This window comes from Acanthochromis polyacanthus, chromosome 7 (genome assembly GCF_021347895.1).
Source record: "Acanthochromis polyacanthus isolate Apoly-LR-REF ecotype Palm Island chromosome 7, KAUST_Apoly_ChrSc, whole genome shotgun sequence".
Lineage (NCBI taxonomy): Eukaryota > Metazoa > Chordata > Actinopteri > Pomacentridae > Acanthochromis > Acanthochromis polyacanthus.
In genome coordinates, this window is record NC_067119.1 from 24083488 (window position 1) to 24105762 (window position 22275).

Here is a 22275-nt window from a genome sequence, read left to right on the forward strand (position 1 = left end):
CACAATCCTGTCACCCTTTGGCATCTTCCAGTTGAAAGACTTTGTCATAGTTGGATACATACACTTCCATACTACTAATGTGGCCCGCAGCCCTTCCTTTATTTTTAACTAGTGCTGAAAAAGTCCTCTTCCACAGTAACAACATCATGAATATATTATATAATTACGTTCTCACAAATGCTTGTAAAAGCAAACAACATATAAGTAATTGAATATACCAGCTCTAACTCTAGAAAACTTTTTTGTTGTAGTAAAAAGGCAACAAAAAAAAACAAAAAACGCAGATGTTCTGCATTAGATAATATGGTAGTTTGAAAATTGGTGTAGATTACAGTTCTGTGCTATGGAGAGAAAAGATTGCTGATGTGGTCTAACCATTATATTATGTTGCAGAAGAACATCTGGCTTTCTCACTCACCATTGGTGTCTTTGTGCCTCCTCAATTCCCCAAAGACACATACATCCACGTGCAGTGTAAAGGCGCTGTCTAACCTTGTGTGTCTGTATGACTTCTGACAGGTGCTTTCCTACCTGCCTGTTCTGGGAAGTTTAGCTCAGACTCCCAGTGGTACTCGCCTCAGGACTGGACCCACCTCGAACAGCTGCACTAGTCAGGGGACCAACTGCAGGTCAGTTACACACAGCTGTCTGTCTATACCACTCTTAGTCTCCATTGTACAGTCTCACAAGAGCCTGAAGCAAAACATGCAAGGACATACATGCAGAGGTGGAAGCTGCACAAAGGTCAGCAAGTTGGTCTGGGACTCCAGTGCATTTTACACCAACTTGAAGATACTTTTGACCCTGTAAGTGCTTTCTCACTTCAGTGTCTTGTGCTAGACTGCAAGAACATTTACTCATGTTTAAAGATCAGCCGGGGGATTTTAAATGGCAATGTGTGTTTTTCATTGCAAGTCCTTGGTCCTCTGTTTTTTTACACTCATATAAGTCATTTTTCATTGGTTGAAAAAAAGCTTCCTCAGTAGAATATTTTTTTTATTGTGGTTTCATAGTGTTTTGTTGCTGCACAAAGAACTTTTGAGAGTTAACAAAAAGGCTTGTGTAACAGAAAGTCTGTTGCTGGTCAGACTTCTCTGAAGCTGCGAAAGAAAACCTGCCACCCTGTCAGATTAGCTGCAAAAGTTTTCCACTTATTTTCATGCCATCTTTGTGTCTCTAAAATAACAGATCTATTCAACCGACAGTCTACTATACCTCCATTGTCAGGTTTCCACCCACATAGTTACGTTTAGACAGCGCGGTATGAGGCAAAATGGGCGAAAATGTACAGATCCGATGAGAAATGTGAGAGAAAAAGGAACAAAGGAACACCTGGAGAGAGGAGGAGTGTGTGGAGGTGAGGAGCCGAGATGCATGAATGGAAGGACTGAGGGAAAGCTGGAGACAGACAAATGGAGGTCAGATGGAGCGTGAGGAGTTGGCATGTGATGGGTCATGCCCAGGTCTGATCCTATCAGTGTGTGCTGGCTGACAGGAGGGGTGCACGGGGAGGTTAAACCCCTCCTCACACACACACAGTACTGAGTCTGATTTGGACAGGGAGCCGACAGATAGACCAGGATATCCCATCAGGCTTTTGTGTCTTCCCTTACGACCACCAGCTCTCAGCCTTCACCCCCTTCCCCGCCTCTCTTGATCTACCCTCGCATACTAAATCCCTTTTTTCAATGCAATCACACACACACACACACACACACACACTCGCACACACTCGCTCCATACCCCATATCAGACATCTGCTGTTCCACCAGCAGGTAGTTGGCCTGGAGAAGGGCAGGAGTCACCAGGGAGCAGGTTCATGTGAAGGCTACTGGTTCATGTACTGTACACATCCCCTCCTTTCCTCCATCTCTGCTCTCTTTCTACTTTCAGTCCCCCCCCTCACCCCCCCAGTTTTAAGGGTTTAGTTTATTTTGACGCAGACATGAGAGGAGCTGAATAAAACAAGGAACGCAATCTGCACGGCTGAGATAAAGAAATGCCAAAGGGCATGTAAAATCATTTGACCCTAAAAGAAAGAATGAAATCAGAATGACAAAGCCTGTGATAAATTTAGAACAGAAGCAAAAAGGAAATCTTGTTTCCTCATTTTCATGCTTGAATTCGTGATATTATACATATTTTTAGGGATCTTGACACTCTTAATCAATTAACACATCTTCTGTTGAAGCATTTCGGAGTCTGACACACTCCTGCATTTCTAAGCACTTGCAGTACAAAATCCTCTGTGTTGAGAAAGCTGCTATGACTCAGTAACAATTTAAATATTTCAAGTAAGAAATCAAGTATGTTGTTAGAACACTTGTCTGCAATGCTTAGTCTTTGAGATGTGAAAACAAAAAAACTTCAAGTCTTAAGCTTACAGAGCACAAATATGATTATGGTGTCCGCATAAAAATACTGGTATTCAGTTTGTACTGCATTTTAAAACTGAGAGCAGGAGGCAAAATCCCGGCAAGATGTTTGGTATTTGATTAATGAAAAAAAGCACATCAGGCCACAGAGGTTGAGAGGAGCCACGTGACCCTTATATCTCTGAATTCTTGCTGTTAGAATGCATTAGGCTGTATTTTATGTGACTTGAAGCTGGTGTAGTTATATATGGGAGATGGTGAGTGTGTTTCTTCTGCACCAACAGACAAGCTGGCATTAGGGCACATGTCCAAGCTATACCAAGCTGACAGGGCTGCTGATTGACCGACTGTTTAGACGGCCATTTGACTTGCCGGCTGGCAGCGTTGCACTGAGTGCTGTTAGCAGAAGGGAAGCTGTAATTAAACTGAGGTTTTCCTCCTGCTGGTTTAATCAGGCTCTGTACATTGCTGTATTGCCGTTGTCTTCTCATACCACCTGACTGTGTCATTATTTATCAATTATCGTATAGTGTTGGTTGCCAGACTCAGCTGGGTTTAAGAAAAGCCTGCAAAGAGACAAACAAGATCCACTATTTTAGATAAAAGGAAGCTGGGGAGTTTATTTCCCAGTGGCCTTTTTGTAGTTAAAACTGGTAGAAGGTGCCGTAGATAGGTTTCTCTTGCTGTGGCACTTGACATGCACTTCCGCATTACTTCAATTTTCTTTAGTTATTGCTCATAAGTTTCTTCAGAGTTGTCCTCCAAGGGCACACACTGCTCCAGGCCCAGAATTGATAGCTGGGCCACTGACAGCATGCTGGCCTCCAAAAAGCAGACCGTGAGGGAGGAAGAGACCGAGGCGTATACAAGCCAAGTACTGTCAACCTCTACCGCTGCCAGCCTATATGGACAGGGGACACTTGGGTGAAGTGGTTTGAGATGGGAAGCGGTACGCCCTCATCATAGACACTGTTATGGAGTCTCCCTCGTGCGTGCACACACACACACACACACACACACACACACACACACACACACACACGCACACAGAGCTCGTCTCATCTCTTCTCAGCCTTGTCCTTGCTAATAACAAGCAACGTGACAGGACGTGTGTTTCCTCCTCACTGCTGGGAGCTCCTTCCTGGCTTCTGAACAACCCAATTACCAGGGAACAAGCCTCTTCCCTGTAATACGGGTGGCACTCCACTTCAATGCCACGCATGCGCACGTGCACAGACGTATACACACAAGACACCTGTCAGGCTTCATGCAGGCAGATCTTCCATACCTACACACAGGACTAGTGACAGCCCACAGCTATTAGCACGCCACTACTTTGAAGAGGCTTCACTTTCTTTTACTAGTTATTCCTCCTAATGTGCTTGCTCACATCGAATTCTTCGTCTGTGCGTTTGAGGCGTTAAGTGGGAGGAAAAGTACTTTGGAGACAGGAATAGAGGAATGGGTGTGTGAAGTGTGTGTGTGGCCAACGCAGTAGGGGTTTGACAGATATTGTCAGATTTCATATAAGATGATCCCGCGCCACGAGGGATTCATTTGCTAATGGCACTTTTCACAGTACAATGATGCCGGGTTCCACTTTCTGTACCACTGGGTCTCCTTGCTGTCATGCTGAAATGGTCAGTCATTGAAGCCCTGGACTTGTTTACGTGAATCATGGGGTAATCGGTTTTTGAATTTGAAAGGATTAGCAAATACATGTATATTTTCCCATAAACACCTCGACCACGTTCTTTGTCTCCATACAGAACCCAAAACTCTCTGGTGAATGAAACGAGCCCGGAGAAGGAGAATATCCCCAGAGGTTTGAACAGAGTCAACGCAGCAGGTATGGCACATGCATGTACACACACACACACACACACACACACACACACACACACACACACACACACACACACACACACACACACACACACACACACACACAAACTGCTTGACAGTATAGCTTCACATTTGCAACGAGCGGACTTTTAATGGACTGATGCACTGCAGTAGGTCATCAGTAAAAAGGGACATGATAGCTCTGTCATCACTTTCAGTTTAATGAAGAGCACATAATGTATGGAGAGAGTGATTGATTTGCATCGGACCACGCTTCCATCTAGTCAGCTGTAAGAGCAACTTGACTGCATAAGTAGGCCCGCCGTGTGTGTTTTGTGGCAGAGTTTGGACCGTATTCTCACCGCCGTAGCACGCCTCCTCCACTTATTCTATTCCCATTGAAATTCAATACGGCGCTTTTTGTTTTGTTTTGCTTTTTACCTCATGTCTTATTCACCTTTTTTTTTCTTTCTTTTTTTTTCAAAGCGGACAGATAAATAAATAAATAAATGAATAAATGGCATGGACAGAAATAATGGGCTTCTCACACAAAACAATAACACATATTAGTACGTGCAGTGTGCCTCAGATCTCCATTTTAGGGATATTAAATGCAGCAATTAGGCTAGCGCTGCAAATATACAGCGGCTGCACTGGTGGAACTTCCTGCAATTAGAGGCATGGCACTCTGTGTGAACTCTCGAACGTGTCAGAGCTCATATCTCCCCCCTCCACCTGATCAGAAAGGCCCTGTGCCGGTGCAAAGGAGGGGTGCAGGGTAAAGGAGAGGCAGTGGGGGAGCGGCGGAGGAAGGGCTGAGGCAGTAGACTCAAGGCTGTTGGCATGTGTTGTTTTTCCACTACGTGATCTCTATACCGATGTGCTTGGCATTAATTTTTGATGAACCATCGGCACAGCATTCTCCCCTCTCGCCCTCTCATCCCTTTCTCTCTCTCTCCCTTCCTCTCTTTCCTTTCACAGGCTTTTTCACCCACATATGTAAGCCTGCTCTCTTATATTCTGCACATCTTTGCTTTAGAGCATCTGTCTCACCTTCTGGAACCTCTGTATCTTTGTCACGGGAGCTGAGAGGGGTTCAGGGATTTGGGATGAACTTTTTCTTTTCCCGTCCCACCTTTGCTTTGGGAAACTCAGCAGAGATTTCAGTTTTAGGAAACAGTGTGTGTACATTGTCATACAAGAACTGCTGAGTTGCACTGTTTAAAATCTGCTTGCATTTAGCTCCATGTAGTTCTTGAAACAAACCATGAAAGTCAGCATCGGCACAGCATCGTTTAAAAGCCAAGTAGATTTTTCTTGATAAAATAAAGCTATATTGAACGACTTCTAGAGCAAAGCTGTTTAACAGATTAGTGTTTGGAAGTATGGATTCACTAAGTATTGTCCTGGATCCAACATTCAAGATGTTTCTGATTAGCTGTATTGTTGTCTTTTATTGCAATACAGATAATGTCAGGTACAGTAGTCCTTCGTCTGTTGCAGGGTTTGACAAAAATTCGCGAAGTAGTGACCATATTTTATTTTATTATTTATAAATATTTTAAGGCTTTTTAAACCCTCCCCAAACACCACACAACATCACAGAGCAACACTATGTGCCGCAATCAGGCGTCTATACGAAATAGCCGTAAACTGAAGGCTGCTACACGAGACAGAGGAGACTGATGCTATGATAGCTGAGCCAATCAGAGCCCAGCGCTGTACGCTATGCATTTTATTTCGATTATTTCTTTTAATATGTCTTAATTAATATTTTTTATGTTTGCATTTTTTTCAGGCTAGAAAAGGCTTATTTTACCGCAAAATAATTAAAATAATGTAGCGTGCGCAGAGCCGGTTGCTATGACTGAACTGTTGTGCTGCGATGCCATATGGGAGTTCGGGGTGTTGGGGGTTTAAATATCATTGTGGTTTATGCTAGTGTTACAGTGTTATTAGTGTGTGTGTTTTATTGTGTTTTTGTGGTTTAGTCGCTCTAGTTAGTTTGGTGTTTTGTTGTCAGGACTGTGAGTGTGAAGTGTGTTTGATGACTTCCTGCCGTATTTACGTAGTGCCATTTTCCGTGTGTATCAAAAAAAGCATTTGTCAGTTGCAGAGTGCATTAAAGGCAGATATCTTTTCTCCAGCTCCATTCTTCAATCCAGCTTGCCATAATAAATATGTTAAAATACCTGTATACTGAAAAATCCCGTGATATAACGAAAAATCTGCGATGCAGTGAGACCGTGAAAAGTCAACCGCGATATAGTGAGGGACCACTGTCCTTAAAAAATGAGGTACTTTGGTTCTGATGCAGCCTCTCTGCGGCCTTACGAATTATCCTCCAACAGCACTATCAAGTAACAGCCTATCAACTCTGAAGAATACATGGTGAAAAATGGTCTTTTAATTAAATAAATGGAAAACATAAATCAGCAAAGACTCTGATGTTTTTGTGTTGTTTTTTGTGAATGAGTTTGTGTTATTCTGACACCAGGGTTGCCATTCTTTGTGCAGCTGTTCATGGTTCTGAATCGGTTTGATCGGTCACTGTCTGTAAGTTCTTCAATGAGAGAACTTAGTCCTTTTCTGTTCATGTCACCAGATTGCACTCTGTGACTCCAGTCATTTCTAGCTGTCGTCCTCTCTACTTTGAAACACTTACCGATACTAGGAAATATGACAGAAGTGAGAACACTGCTGTGCAATATCGCTTAAATGTCAACTGTTTTAAAAGGATAACACCTCACAGTAATTGCATCACTTATAAGCTGAACAATAGGGTACTTGTGCATATGTAGAATTAAACTAATAGTTCGTCTGTATTACGAAAGCAGGCTGCTCTACCGGAACTCTGTGCAACAAAAGTCAGTTCACGCTTCATTATTATCTGTCATGCATCAATTACTCCTGCTTTTTTACAACACTTCATGTCTCCACCTTTACTTTTGATGATGGGGCTTGATCTTACTCAACATGGAGAGTGCCATCTTTGGGGAGAGATGCACTGCCATCCTGTAGAGACATTTCCTTCTACTGCCCTTTGCTGGAAGAGTTGTGTTCTTCTGTTTTATTCTTTAAAATACCCTAAAGGCGCTCTGTTGGATGGAAGTCAGGCGACGCTGTATGCCAGATCATATTCTAAAGTTTCTTGAAATTCTTGTCTGACTTTCTAAATGTGCTTTAGATTGTTATCATGCTGGAATAATCCTCTTTTGCTAAGCTTCTGGAGATGGAGAGTCATCTTGTAAGCCAGCGTTTTTGTGTATTCACTGGTGTTAATGATGCCACCCACAAATATCACATACATAAGAATTTTTGGACTCGTGCAGCCCCGTATTATCACTCTCCTGCCTATGTACTCCGCTGTTGACTCTTTGCTAAGGTTTACGTTAAAATTGCTGGTCTTTATCTGAGCTGAACAGATTTATCTTGATCTCACTTGACTGGTGAATGTAATGAAAGTTCACTTGGATGCTGTGGCTAGAGGTTGACATTATGTGCTGTAATTCACACGTCTTCACATCCAGATCATGGAAAAGGAAACTTTATTGTTATTTTCAGAAGACAAACACTGCAGTCCTGATTAGTGGCACTATGGATCCTTCTTTACTTCTTGATTATTGCTGCAGTTGTCTTTCTGCTGAGTTTTAGTTGGTCATAAATCTTTGCATATATTCTCTTCCAAATCTGTGAAGCCTCACAATCGAATTTGTCAATACCTCTGTCACTTCTGTTCCATGTGAAACCATGATAAAGACATGCAGTTCAACCGATTCTCAGTGATCAAAAGTGTATTCACTTTTGTTGCACCAAAATTCTACTTTGAGACCACACTAGATCAGGTTTTTATACGAGTCTTTGCTTAATATTAGTTGAGACAGTTTGTGTTTCTGTCTTATTACTTCCTGTTGGCAGAGAGGATGGCTTAGAGGGGCTCTGTTGTGGTCCAGAGCTGATTTTGACTGATTAAGTGGAGTTATCCTCAGTATTCCCAGTCATATTTTTAAATGATGGTTGCACATGTTAAGGCCAGTTCTTTTTTGAGACCTAGTGAAAGCTGTGGTAATCTTGACTTTCGGGAATTATCATGCTGCCGTTGCTTTGAGAGCCAGCGACAGTAGTAGTCTTCAAATAGTTTTAAATATATCCAATAACTGGCACCGAATACCTTTCTAACACATTCCTGACAAATGGCATTGTTACAGGCTTCCAGCGGCTTTTTGGTCCAGGGATCAGCAGGCCAAGCAGCACTTTACAGGAGTGTAGCAAGCAGACTGAGGGATATAAAGAGCAACACATACATTTAACTTTTCTATTAAAGTGTGAAACGGGGGATTTATAGAAAAGGACAGGCGGATTTATCCTTTCCGTGCTTGTAAATGCTGAGCATGCAATTACCCCTATAATAGAGGCGTTGTGTCCAAATTGGAGCCATTAAAGTGATTTAACAGTGCGTGGATTGGCCCTGGCATTTGCGAGGATGTGTACACATGGGGTGTAGTGGAATGGGTGTTTAATCACAACGTTTTAGCGCCCGGTAATAGCAGAGCAGCCCATGTAGAACACTGACGTGCCACACAGTACAGCTTACTCATTAGGGACTGTACTTTGGACTGGGCTCCACCCTCTGTTTGGGTGTTGTGTTTTTTTTTATAATTTTTGTTTTGTTTTAGTTTGGGAAAAATGATTTGTTTCACTGATTGGCCTCATTATTGTTACCATTGCTGATACTGTACAACCACCAGAAAGGCTCCAGAATTGTGACTTACTGTAATTTGCCTTGTTTCTGAAAGATATCTATCATCTAATCTTATATAGAAAGTTTGCAGAGGTTTGAAGTTTGTACAGTGATGACATGTATAGCTGAAATGTTCAGAGTAAATGTGAATATTGCAGAATACTGTATGTTTTTATGTGTGTCTGAACTGGATATAATCAGTGCTGAAAAATTTCCCTCTCTCTTCTGTTTCTAAAGTTTTGCATGACATTCTCAGTGAAAACATCAATGATCCTCTTTTAGATAAACACTTCTTCCAATTCCCGTTTTTTTTTTTTTCTTATTTCCTTCCACTCTTCAACTTCTTAACTGCCGGCGAATGACATTTAATGCATCTTCTGCTTCCTCAAAGACACCTCCTGGAAGAAAGGGATTCTTGGGAATGAATAGGATCCAGTATTCTCAATATTTTGCCTACATGCTTTGAAATGCAGGAAACCCTTTTACTCTCTCCTTCACTGCTTCTTCTCCTTCTTCTTGGCCGCTCTTTTCCCTCCTCTCCTCCCCCCCACTCCTCCACCTCTTTTTGCCCCTCTCTTTGCTCTGTGGTGCGCTCTGGAGTGGTGCCCCTGTACAGGCGTGGCGTCCTGGGGAGAGCTAGTAAAGCATTTATTACAGGCTTTGCAGTTCTGTATTATACTGGCAAGCACAGAGCCACTCATGCTTGGCCTTTAACTTCCCTCTGAAGTTCAGCCATACATGAAAAGAGGGGGCTCTGGCCCGCTAATATATTCCTGATTTAATATTGTATCAGAAAAAGTGAGGGATGCGGTAAAGATGAGGGGGAAAAAAGGGGCAGAGCAGGGAAGAAAATTGTGTTTAAAAATGTAAATGGAATCTTTGAGAGTTTTTTTTTCTTTCCCTGTTCGCTGGTAGTTTGCTGATTAAATATCACGTGGTGACACTGGCAATGCCCAGCGGAGCTTTTGAACCCAGGATCTGTGAAGAATCCTTTTCGAGGCTTTGTGCGTGGGCTGTCTACCATAACTTCCTCTCAAGTAACAATGTAGGGATGAGCGGACAGGAAGCGAAGCTACTTTCTCACCGCTACATTCATTCACTCGCCGACTGCCCTGATATTAACTTTGTTGGGCACGGGGTGTAAGTGGAAAATCTCCCTGTCTATTAAACGGGAAAAGAGTGGGGCGAATTAGCCCAACTCTCCATTTTTAATTTTTTTCCTCCCGTCTTTTTTTTTTTTTTCCCTTGAAAGATCTCCCCCCTTTTCTCATCACTCTTCTTAAGTCGCGTCCTCATTGGTGGGTCGTACTTTTTTTAGGTCAGGATTTTTTTTTTCTGTTTGGGGACATTTCTGTGGTATTTTATTGGTGTGTTCACCATATGGCGGGGGACAATGGGAAGGACATCAGGCACACCCTAATTTTGGATTTCTCTCTTCTCTTCTGCCTCTTCTCTCTTCTGGGTGTGTTTGTCCGTTGTGTGTGTGTCCTGGTCGAAGGAGAGACCCTCCTCCACAGAGCTTGCAAGAGGAACCAAGTGGAGACGGTGCTACAGATCCTGGCGCTTCCTGGCACAGACGTCAATGTTAAAGGTAAGACTTTCTCGCTTTCCCTTTTTTTTGTAACCTCTGTCTCACCGTCATCTCACTTCACTCCCACTGTTTGCTCTGGGGTTTCGAAGAGCGATTAACATTGGAGAAAAAAACGGCAGAGAAGAAATAGGAGTGTGTGTGCGTCATCATTGAGGTTAACCTTTAGCTAAAATGTAAAGGGTGTGTCTAGAAAGAACGGGATGGGTTTGGAGTCTCAGATTTATAGATTTACGACCACTTTGCTAAGTGAATTGAATGCCTTTTGATATTTCAGAGTGACTCTCTTTAGTCCCTTTAGGTCAAATATAATGACTTGCTCTTCCTTTATGGAAATGTGCCGTTTCAAAGGTTTCTCTGGTTTTGTAATTGTCCTTTAATAGCAGCCTAAATTGACTTGCATCTCAGTCAGGGGCTGATGTCCAAAATGTGATCAAGTGGAACTATGTTCAAAATGGCGAGATTACCGCTGTCAAGTTGCAGTTTTCTAACAAAACAAGGCCCCCGCTAATTGAAGCAGAACGTTTTCATTTTTCGAGGAATTTTTCTTTCAGCTCAAACAGATCGACGCTGCGATGCTCTCAAACTTGTCTGTTCTTTATTCATCAGAATTTCTCCATCCTCATGTTTTAAAGTGAAAAATAGCTCCATAAATCCTTAAAAGATGACGAAATTATTTTAACGTCTTTGTATAATTACGTTTGACATTACAGTATCGATGGGTAACAACCTATTCAAGACACTGAAATAATAAATAATTTTTGACTAATGGCACATTTATTATCACGAATCAATCTCTAGCATCCTAAATTCAATCATGCTGATGCTCTTAGGAAAAGACAATAAATATTTTTTGAGCTTCATCTTTTATGCAAAGTAACGCGGTGTGTAAATGGGCTTAATCACTTTGCAAGGTTTTTCCTGTTCATTTCCCAGAAGTTTTGCACCACGCCCTGTTTGCCTATTTGTTAAGAGTTAGTTCTCAGAGTGAAGTAACAATTTTCGCTACAAAAAATGAGCTTTTCGTCATGAAACTCACAAACTTTAAATTTATCCAACATCATGCTTGATCTTCAGATTCATGAGGCTTTTAAAGACTTTTTTTAATTCTTTTTAACCTTAAAAGATGAGCACTAATTAAACAGTTTTGCTATTTTTTTTCCTTTGTGTGTGTGTGTGTGTGTGTGTGTGTGGGGGGGGGGTTCTTAACCATGAAGACCATGCAGGCTGGACACCTCTGCATGAAGCGTGCAACCACGGCAGCACTGAGTGTGTGGAGGCTTTGCTGCATCACCGTCCTGCCCCTGTGCTTAATAACCAGGTGGGTGGAGTGAGTCCGCTGCATGATGCCCTGCTGAACGGACACATGGACATTGCCAAAATGCTGCTGGAACATGCAGGTGGGTAACTTTGCCAATACACACAGCGGCTCACTGCATCAGAGCGTGAGCTGATGCCACAAAGTACTGATTTTATAAGATGGAGGCAACACTAATAAACACAGATAGCTCATCTATGATCTTTACAATGCTAAACAACAGTCAAATCTTATTCTTTTGCCACGTAATATTGGTCTTGGAGGTTATAGCTTTGAGACACATCAGTACTTCTGAGTATCCCTGTCATGGTTGGCCTCTAGAGGGTAGACTCCATTGTCACACACTTGAGAGTTGGCTGCAGTGTTGCATTCAGGAACTAACTGGAGACTCATTGTTATGATCAATACAGTCAACAGATGGATGCACGTGAACACATGACTTTCTCAATGTCTACACAAAAATGTATTTAGATGAAAATGAACTTATGCGTTTTATCTGACTTTGACCATTTGTATATACAGGGTGGGCCATAAGTTTCCATATACAGGAAAAATAAGCATTTTATGTTGGACAACCATTTTTATTTATATAATGTGCTCTGTATGATAACCATTGTTTTGAAAACTCATATTAATGTGTTTTCCACTGTTGATGAACTTACATTAGCACAGCTGAAGTTATGCTTGTAATGGCGTTGGTGATGCGTTCCTCGAGATGATTTATGTCTCGTATCTTCACCTCATACACCATGGCCTTCAAGTGCCCCTAAAAGATGGCGTTAAATGAATCTTCTGGGATATCTGAAACATAACAAAATATACTTAATACATTTTCCTATGTATGGAAGCTTATAGCCCTCCCTATGTGTTATTTTTATGGTAACACTTTTAGGTTGAAACAGACACAGCAATGGTCTTGGTGCTTTCTTTTGTTAAAATACAACATCTTTAATTTGTCTGGCCACCTGCCACGAGAACTAATCTGTAACCATTTAGCCAATTAACCATTTAGCTAATGATTTACTACAGTGTCACCGCTGCTGTAGCCAAGACAAGCTTTCAATTGAATGTAGCCTGCAAATGTAGCAGAGCTTACCGGCCGATTGAAGGCTGTTTTCAGCCCTAATTAGTAAGACACGTTTTATCTTAACTAGCCTTCTGGTAGGGTACGGGACCTGTTGATGAGGGTGCATTTAAATAGGTACTCCACAAATTCCAGTTTGTCTATCAACTTTTCTGATTGTTGCTTCTAAAAGGGTTTATGTGTATCTGGAGTGAAATTTCCAAAGTCTGACATCTGATAGGGGCTTAAAGACTTTATATAGCTACATACTTTTTAAACAAACTGAGAGCGTAGAGTTTGAGAGACAGTGGAGGAAATTTGGCCAGGATGGAGAATCCAACTAAAGGCGTTATTAAGTTGCATTATGGGAAATGTAGGATGTAGGGGATGTAGCTTGATTTGTCAGGAGTTCTCACCTGATTACTCTGTAAAGTTTGCAACTTGGGTGGTTATCCATCATGAGAAGTCCCCATCAAAATAATTTAATAAGAACAAAGCAAGAGTCTGATGTAGACGAATCTTTAATTACCTACAATACCTGAAGAATTCTAGACTTCTGGGGACAAACAGAAAATGGCACCGGGCCTAAGAGGTTGTAGCACCGTGCTTCTTCACAGTGCGAACAGTAGATCATCTGCACCATCTAACTCTCTGCCCCCACAGCTTCGCTTCATGATCCACATGCAATCCTGAACTACAGCGTCTGTCCAAACAGATTACAGCAGCACCTCATAAGATGTCTGTTAGCGTCTTCTTGACGAAATTAGAGGCGTCAGGATCCGCCGCGTTCAAAATTCACATACAGGTTTTTGTGGAAATGTGTCACAACACAAGCAGTTTGTGCGTCTGCATGTCGGCGTGCCACGTACATTCTGAGCTCGGGAGGGTTGAAGCGAGCGTGACGGGTGTCGGAGCTCAGGAGAGGGTGCCGTCGCTGGCTGTATGGCAGCAGGTGGCAGAGGAAATGTGTGTGTGTGTGTGTTTTTTGGGAGGGTGGGGAGGAGTGCTATTTGCCTGCGTTGAACAAGTCTCCCATGTAACACATACCTCTGCCTCAGCTCACTTCTCAGTTTGACTAATTATAGTTAATTTGATTCGACTTTCCCATTAACACATGTACATATTCTGTCCTCAAAAAATAAATTAGACTGGGATTGTTTAGTCCCGGAGAGGAAACAAGAGAGCGCTCCCCCTCTTTTTTTTTTTTCTTCCTTCCTCAGTAACAGGAGGGAGAGCAAATTAAAAGAGGTCAGATGAAGCAGCTATCTGTATCTGTAAAATTAGAAGAGAAAGAGAGCATGTGTGTGTGTGCGCGTGTGTGTGTGTGCGCGTGCAGCAGACGTCTGGCTTACTGTCTAGGCCAGGTCTTTTTGCAGGGACCGAACAGAACAACAGCAATGAGAATTCTCTCAATTTGAAACACCTGCAGGCTTGTACATTACACTTCTTTTTCTCACTCGCTCTCTCCTGACTGTTTGCTATTTCCTCACACCTTGATGGTGGGTTGTCTAAAGGCTACAGCAGGGAGTTTGTGAGGAGGTGGTCCTCTTGACTCCAGGCTATCCTGTCTCTCATGGTCTCTTTTCCATGATCTCCATCTGGTTGCCATGGACACCATCGATAGGCCTCTGCTTTTTTTTTTCCTTCTTCTTTTTTAGATCTTTAAGTCCAGGCTGTTAAATGCGGAAAGTTTTTGGCTCCGGGGGGCTACATCATGCTTAGTTACCATAACAATCTTTATGTTGTTGTCCGTACCATTTTTTTTACTCTAAACTTAAGCAGGACTTTTTTGCTTGTGGCTGCAATTCAAACAGCCATACATCAGACTACTTTCTACATTTTGGCCAGGTAGACTCGCCGCACTGTTCCATGATAGGAAAACAGGCTAGTGGGCCAGATGCATTTCCATTCCTCCCCCTCTTGTTATTTATTATATTCCTGTGTGTTGTATCCTTCCGAGTGCCTGCTGCATTTCCTGAAACTATATTTTTCATGGAGGCATTCACCCTGTTGTCCTAGTTGTTTCCAGCAGACAGGCCGAACCGAGCTGCCAAGGTTTTGGTAGGCCAGAGAGGGCAATACTGACACTGGCACACCAACAAAGCCTTTATTTGGGAGTGATCTCACCCCTTTGTAAGCCTGTCTGCTTGGAGGCCTGTGCTCTGTGTGTGTGTGTGTGGGTGTATGTGTGCATTTTTAGGGGTTGAATTGTATTAGGGGGGTGAGGAATGGATAGATCCCACCCCCTCTACCTCAGTCCCCCCAGGCTTATGGAGCTGGCAATGAAAGGATGCCATGGCTGAGGGCAAGGCTGACTCCGCTCTCTTCCCCTCCTCTTCCCATCGCCCAAGGCCACCCCACATGACCCTGTATATGTGTGTGCGCGAGTCTGGCTTGTTTTTACGCTGCACTCAAGTGTCCTTGGCTGTATATTTTGGTGTATGCATGGTTATGTGTATGCATGCACAAACATTTTCCTGAATCTCCATCGCTGTAATGAGCTGGCTTGCAATTAAGCATCAGTAAGTGTGTGTGCTCCTTCCTCGCTTCCTCGTGCCCCTTCCTTCCTCAGCTGTTAGAGATGTTTAAGTTTTGCAGGGTGGCCATGGCAGCCGGTACCCCTGATTGGAATGGAAAATGACCCGGAGCCTTTAGCTGTGCAGTGCAGACCTGGCACACACGCACACAGAGGAGGCGTGTCAGTTAGCGAAGAGGGTGGAGAAATGAAGAAAAGGGCCTTTAAGCTGTCACCACCCGGCCCCGTGACCGTAATCACTGATGGTGCCCTCTCAATACTACCCGCCACGTTAGTAAGCGCAGCTAGTCCGCCTCAGATTGTGAGCACACAGAGATTCGCCCTCACACACACACACACAACGACTCATTTGCAGAGGAAAAAGTACAGGAAAAGCTGAAAGAACTGCTCAGGTTCGAGTGTTTTCTGCTGTTTTTTCTTCGGGAAAGGTTGCCACATGACTGCATCTTTAATTTCTCTTTGGATTTTAGCGCATATCTTGGATGCACACGTAAACACACACATATGCTTAATGCACTGGATCCCGTGGTCCCTGTAGATCATGATGTGAATGAGTGTTTGTGGAGCAGAAAGATGTCATTTGCTCAGTGGCACAAGAAACACACAGTCCCCTCGGACCGCCGCAGTCAGTCGTGGTGTGTCTCTTGTCTGTTTGTCTATCTCTGTCGTAGATACACACTTGGGCCTCTTCCCTGTCGACACAGTAAAGAAATAAAGAAAGTTCATTGTGCTCGGCACTTATTTCCCCGCGGGTCCTGAACTGGCAACTGTGAGGAGCCGAGCACTCGTACTATTAGAGGTGAGGCTGTGTTTGGAGCCCTCAGCTTCACTCGGGCGTGTTGATGTTTCAACTGCAGGTTTCTCCAGGCTGTAGTTCAAGGACTTCCCTCGCTGGGAATTTTTGACTAGTCTTCTTTCTCCTCTTTTCCTGTCTCTTGCTACCATCCACCCTCCCCACCTCCTCGCATACACACAAATACACACATGCACACTCACACACCTTTCTTTCTGTGTTTTTCGGGTGCTTGCCAGGGATTAAGTCTGGAGCTCTATCCAACAGTCTCCTCTCTGCTCCTCTCTGTGCTCCAAGAAGAGGGTGAGACCCCTTTTCAGATAAACTCTGTGTGTGTGTTTTCTACAGACGAGGGCCAGAGAGGATCAGAGGAGGGAGGATGATGATTTTGAGATTTGTTACCAAAGGTTTCTTGCCTGCTACTTATGCCCAGCACCATTTTAAATGTACAAACACACGTCTTGCCCTTTTTGCTCCCCCTTTTTAAAACAGCAACAGCATTCACTGAGCATGAAGGCCACTGGGAACTTGCTTCTGTGAAAAGGAGAGAGCAGAGGCCAAGGCACATTAAACTATTTTTATTTATTTTGCTGTCCTCTCTCACCTACAAGGTTCAGCCGGAGTGTAACGCGGTATATTTATTTGTAAGGACTACATGAAGAGGTGGGCAGTAAATTTGTAGGTGTTGAAACCATGCTCTTTCCTGCCGCAAACAAAGCTGAGTTTCAAGGTTTAATTCATTGCCTTTGTTCGTTTCCAGAGTGCTGGAAAAGAAAAGAAAAAAAAAAAAAGAAAAAAAGCATGGTCACAGTCCAAGATGGTTTTGTTTTGCTGGCCATGAAGATCGTTCTCTGTCTCAGTGCTCCAGCCGTGAACTTAAACTGTCATACACTTCACAAGAGCAAAATGTTAGTACTTTTATTTTACGGTTTCAATTAAAACATTCAACAACAACTCAGGAAGAAATTCAGTGGTATGTTGGAAAAAAAAAAGTTGATACAAAAAAATGCAAACAAGAGAAGAAGTTGTGCGTAGTTGAAATTCATTAACAAGAGGGCAACAATAGGTGGGTGTATGAACTCCGGTGGAGCGGGTCATATAGTGAAAATGAAGTGTAAATGAAGACATTCAACAGCGGTTAAGTGTGTTCCCTAAAGCATTCTTTCAATGACAAACTAAAGCCTGCAGCGTATGTAGCGTGTTTTAATTGTTGCGTTATTTGAGAACACCTCTAGCTCACCTCTAAATTGTCAAGTCTTCTAAAGGACAGAAAAGAGTTTTGGAGCACCACAAGAGCAGAGACTGAAAGCCATCATTCATTCTTTTAACAACAAGAACATCTGAAGTTCTTAAATATAACTTTGCCGGCACAATGTTAAACGTAAAGGCTTCATACTGTAGAACACACAGAGCTGTCTCTGTTTAAAGGTGCACTCAAATGTGACATTCTTGCTTCCAGGGACGTTAGTTTTATGAGATTGCATCAATACGCAATTGTTCAAAATCTTGTTCACTCATTTAAGGTTAAGGGCTTTATATGTTTTTGAATTTACCAAAACTCCATCAGTTTTAATTTGCTTTTTCACATTATAGTAAATCTTAAAAATACTTTTGTTCTCAGTAAGCTTCATGGGGAGCAAGAGAAAGGGATTTTTCTTCACTATGAACTGCATCCAGTGTATCCCAGACAACAAAAACCATTCACCCAAAATTACATGAAAAATATTTTCTCATTTACTCAGCGTTTCTAACCATAGGCTGTGGAAAAATGGTCCTTATGAAAACAGGTTTTTTGGAATTCTGATGCACAGGAACATTGTATTTAAGAGGTGATGCTGCTGCCTTTTTTGGGGGGTAATTTATTTTACTTTTCATGATCATCAGAGGATGTATTTGGTGATCTTCTGACCTTTCATCCAGTGTTAGCACTTTCTCACACTATTTGCTTACGTGTACTTTATATTCACTACTAATTTTCCAATGCTAACATGCTTAACTAACAGTAAAAATGGTGCATTTCACTCGCCAGACATCAGCATGTTAACATTGTGAGCATATTATCCTGGTTTTAACTGTAGTAGCACATTAACATGTCTGCAAAGTGTTAGTTTTGTTACCTCACCTTGTGTAGCATTGAAATTCACATGTCTGTGCGTCTTACTTTTGCACCTTCCACACTGTACCGTGCATGAACAAAAGATCTTTTCAAGTACAGAGGAATGCAAACACGAAGTTTCATTCACCGTGAAAATAAAGCACACAGACTTTTCTTTGTATTAAATTATTCCACCAATCAGAGCTTTGCAGACGCTGAATTCTAAAATCACAGCAGTGTTTATGCATTTATTTATTTTTTTGTGAGCCTTTATCTTCCTCTGTGTTCACCTTGGCTTTTTTTAGGCACCTTTGAGTCTACTTCTGTCAAATTAACTTCCAAATAGTTCGAGCAACCAAAAGAGGCCCCGCACATGTTAATGGCATCACAAGAAACCGTTTATTTGTTTGTACTTAATGATTTACTGCAGGAGATTATTAGAGCTCAGGGTTGATGGCAGTGACTAGCCCTTTCTGATTCAAGAGACCAGCTAAGGGTTCATTTAGGGCTCCTGTCTGATTATTTAAGATGCTAATTGCCCACCGCTGATCAGCCTCCAGTAAATCAGAGTAAATCGGATGCCCCTTCGCACTGCAAGTGCTGTAGTGGCATGGGATTACACAAAGCTAGCAGTTGGTATCCATGCCTTCATCTCACCTTATCTGCCCCACCTCCTCCAAAAGGCTATGATCCAACCTTTTTGCAGACCCCTGGAAGAGCCGCTATTTTAGAGATCCAAAAAAACGAAGCAAGCTGTGTTTGAGTGAAGAGCCCAGTAATCAGAGACAACCTGTTAAAATCACCTGTGAATCAAAATAATGACTCTTTCTATTGAATTTAAAAGGGAAGTGAAGCACAGGCAATGTAGTGCTGCTACCCCTCCATTGATATTGATACACACACACACACAAAAAAAAGATTTTAACTGGACTGCTTCAACTGATCTAACCTCCACAGGTTCTCCCATCTGTGTGTTTCTTTAATACTCTAAATATCAAGGTGGAAAAACATCACCGCGCGTTCAGACACTGTTGCTAAAGCAGAGAGGGATTTTAGCATATTCGCATGTCTGGCTGTTTTTTCTTTTTTCTTTCTTTTTTTTCTCCTGCATGTGATGCCTCTCCGCTGGCTGCTTTGGTGCTTCACTTGGTTGGCCTTGTTGTTTTTGCTGTGGTTTCTAGTCGCTAGCTAGCAGCTCCCTGTGGATATGTGATGCCGTGCCCCTGGCTGCAGTTCACACACTCACCCTGCCTCTCTTTTTCAGGCAGCGAGGGGGAAAGACGGAGTGAGAGAGAGAGAGAGAGAGGATGTTTACCATGCTGTGGAGCTGCCTGCTTCCCAGCTTGTCTGCCTCAGCCTCAGACCAGAGACAGAGACGTAGGGGGAGGGAGCACTGCATCTTTCTTTCCTTCCCTCCCTCCCTTTTTTTTTTTGCGCCAATTTTCCCTTCCTCCACTCTCGCCTTTATATTTCTTGTCTTCGCCTGCCCTCTAAAGGCCAAAGGGCTTTGCGCTCTGTATGTAAATGTGTGTGTGTGTGTGTGTGTGTTTGTGTGTAGCAGCCAGGCTGCATCTGGCTGGTGCATCAGGCAGTGGCTTTTGCTCAGCATGTGAATTCCCTCCCTCTGCTGTAGCTTCAGAGCTTAGGTCTTAGTGGGGTATTTTCACATTCATGCACACACACACACTCTCTCTTACACACACACACACACACACACACACACACACACACACACACACACACACACACACACACACACACACACACACACACACACACACAAAGGATGGTGTAATTACCCTATGCTCTCATGTAATCCCCCAGGTGTTGTATTTATCTCCACTGCAGCATATCTGACACCCAGCGCCAATACCTGGATTCACTTCAGTCACAGTCCCTGCACCAAAACCAGTCCCCAGGCTGTAGTCTCATAACAACGTGTGTGCGTATATATATGTGTGTATTACATTATAAACAGCGTGCAATGCTGTTTTCATGTCTTCTGTTATGTTCAGATTTGCTATTTAGCACTGGATATGACCACTGACATCTGTGTTAAGTGCAGTTGAGCTGTGCGGTTGAACATTAGAGTGGTTTCAGTGATGGATAATAACATTCTCTTGTTCAGCGGTTGAAACGTGCAAGTCAAAGGGGAAAAGAAAGGCCTGGAATAGCGAAGACATGAGCTGATGCTTAATGGGAGTAAAACAGAGAAAGTCAGGGAGGTAAATACGCAAACTGCAGAGAGAACACACCGGTGCTCACCGTTAGCTTACAGGCAGACTGATCTACAATCAAACACACAGCCGTACAGTCGGCGTTACAGGCTTTCAGGCAAGCCGAGCCCAGGGCCGTGCTACAGGGGCCCTCTCCTCCCCACACCAGTGTCATCCCTCTGATTGGAGTCTGTCTGTCAGCCGAGTTTGACACGATGACAGCAGGGGAACATTGGAAAGCCGCGCTTTTTGTTCTTGCGTTTCTTTATTTCGCACCGGTGATGTGCAGCACTGAGCTGTTTTTGAGACATGACAGAAAGTCAGATTGGACTAAAAGCACTGGAGCAGATTGCTGTTATTTGATTTTGGGTAGAGTTTTGTTTCAGGCAGTTTTACAGTCATTTCTGATTTTCACAAGAGCAGAGTGAACTTCTTTTTTTCTGTGGGTCAGTGATTCTAAAACACTACTTACTAAGATTTCTATTGTCTGAAAATGAAGCTTTGTCTGACTTGTACGTGCCACTTTGTGTGGGTATTATTCCTATTTCTGTTTTAATCGTTTACACATCTTTGCAATAAGCCATTTTCCCACAAGTTTTGTCTTATTTTTGTAGTGCATGCAGATTTTTGAGCATTTGTAAGTGGGATTCAGATTTTACCCTTTTGTGTTCATTTTAATGTTCTCTGTACTCAATGGCAGTTTAAATGTCCCTGTATTGTGCCGGCTAAAAAAAAGTACTGCTGTATTCATTTTTAGATGAAAGGAGAAGTATTAAGTGGGAGTGGGAGAAGTAAACCTTGTCCTTCCTTTTTCCTTTTCTCCACTTCAGGTTGAAAACACTCCACAGAGTGCTTGAGTTCATGGCACAGACTTATAGGCCCCTTGCAGAGCTTTATCCAGCACCAGTTCTCTCAATGGAAGGCACAGAACGGATAAAAAAAAACCCAACCTTAGACTTTGAAAGCCATCCCATCTCTTTTTAGTGCTCGTCCAGAAGGGACAAGGATGAATCTATTGTTCTGCAGATGTGCTTGTTGTTGCTTGTGGCCATGTTTCTGTATGGAGTACTATATAGCTGTGTATTCTTTTTTTTTATATTTCTATAAAAGAAATCCACATTCTATTGGACCTGAAACTTTCTACAATGTGTCATACTGGGGTTGGCTTCACGCATTGCAGCCACTCCTACTGGATGAGCGTAATGGTGAGGACAGCTTGTTATAGAAACCTGGTGATTATGACCTGCTGTGAACAAGCTCTTTCTCTCTCTCATCCACCACACTGCTCCGTCTCCCTCTCCCTCCCCACCATCTTTCTCTTGTGGCCACTTTGATCAAATCTGTGCTCTTACGTCCTTGACTGCTGCCCCTGACGCCTGACCCCTGCATTTGAAATTTCCCCGCTTATGTAAAAGTTTATGTAGATTAATGCCACAATTTATGCAGATTGAGTTTTTGCCACTCAGACTTGAAGCACTAAAAGGTAGATGAGCGCTGACCTCCCCCGCTAACAGCTACGTGAGCTCTCACCGATTATCTCATAACTGCTGCACACAGTGTTAGTTCTGCAGCAGACACAGAGATGGAGAGCAATTTCAGAATTCATAACGTTGCATTTTTAAACTTTTTTTTTTTAAAAAACACTGTCATTTAAAACAGGCCTGTCTTTTTGTCAGAGTGGCATCTGGGAGACTTGGAAAGTGTG

General features: G+C 42.8%; 1 protein-coding gene across 1 annotated transcript in view; it reads left to right on the forward strand.

Moving 5' to 3' along the window:
* slf1 (SMC5-SMC6 complex localization factor 1) overlaps positions 1-22275 on the forward strand; it is a 33862-nt gene that overhangs the window by 8079 nt on the left and 3508 nt on the right. Inside the window, exons 14-17 of the mRNA XM_022192609.2 lie at positions 520-629; positions 4145-4224; positions 10460-10552; positions 11767-11949. Of these exons, the coding sequence (XP_022048301.1) occupies positions 520-629; positions 4145-4224; positions 10460-10552; positions 11767-11949 (466 nt within the window). The remainder of the gene's footprint in view (positions 1-519; positions 630-4144; positions 4225-10459; positions 10553-11766; positions 11950-22275) is intronic.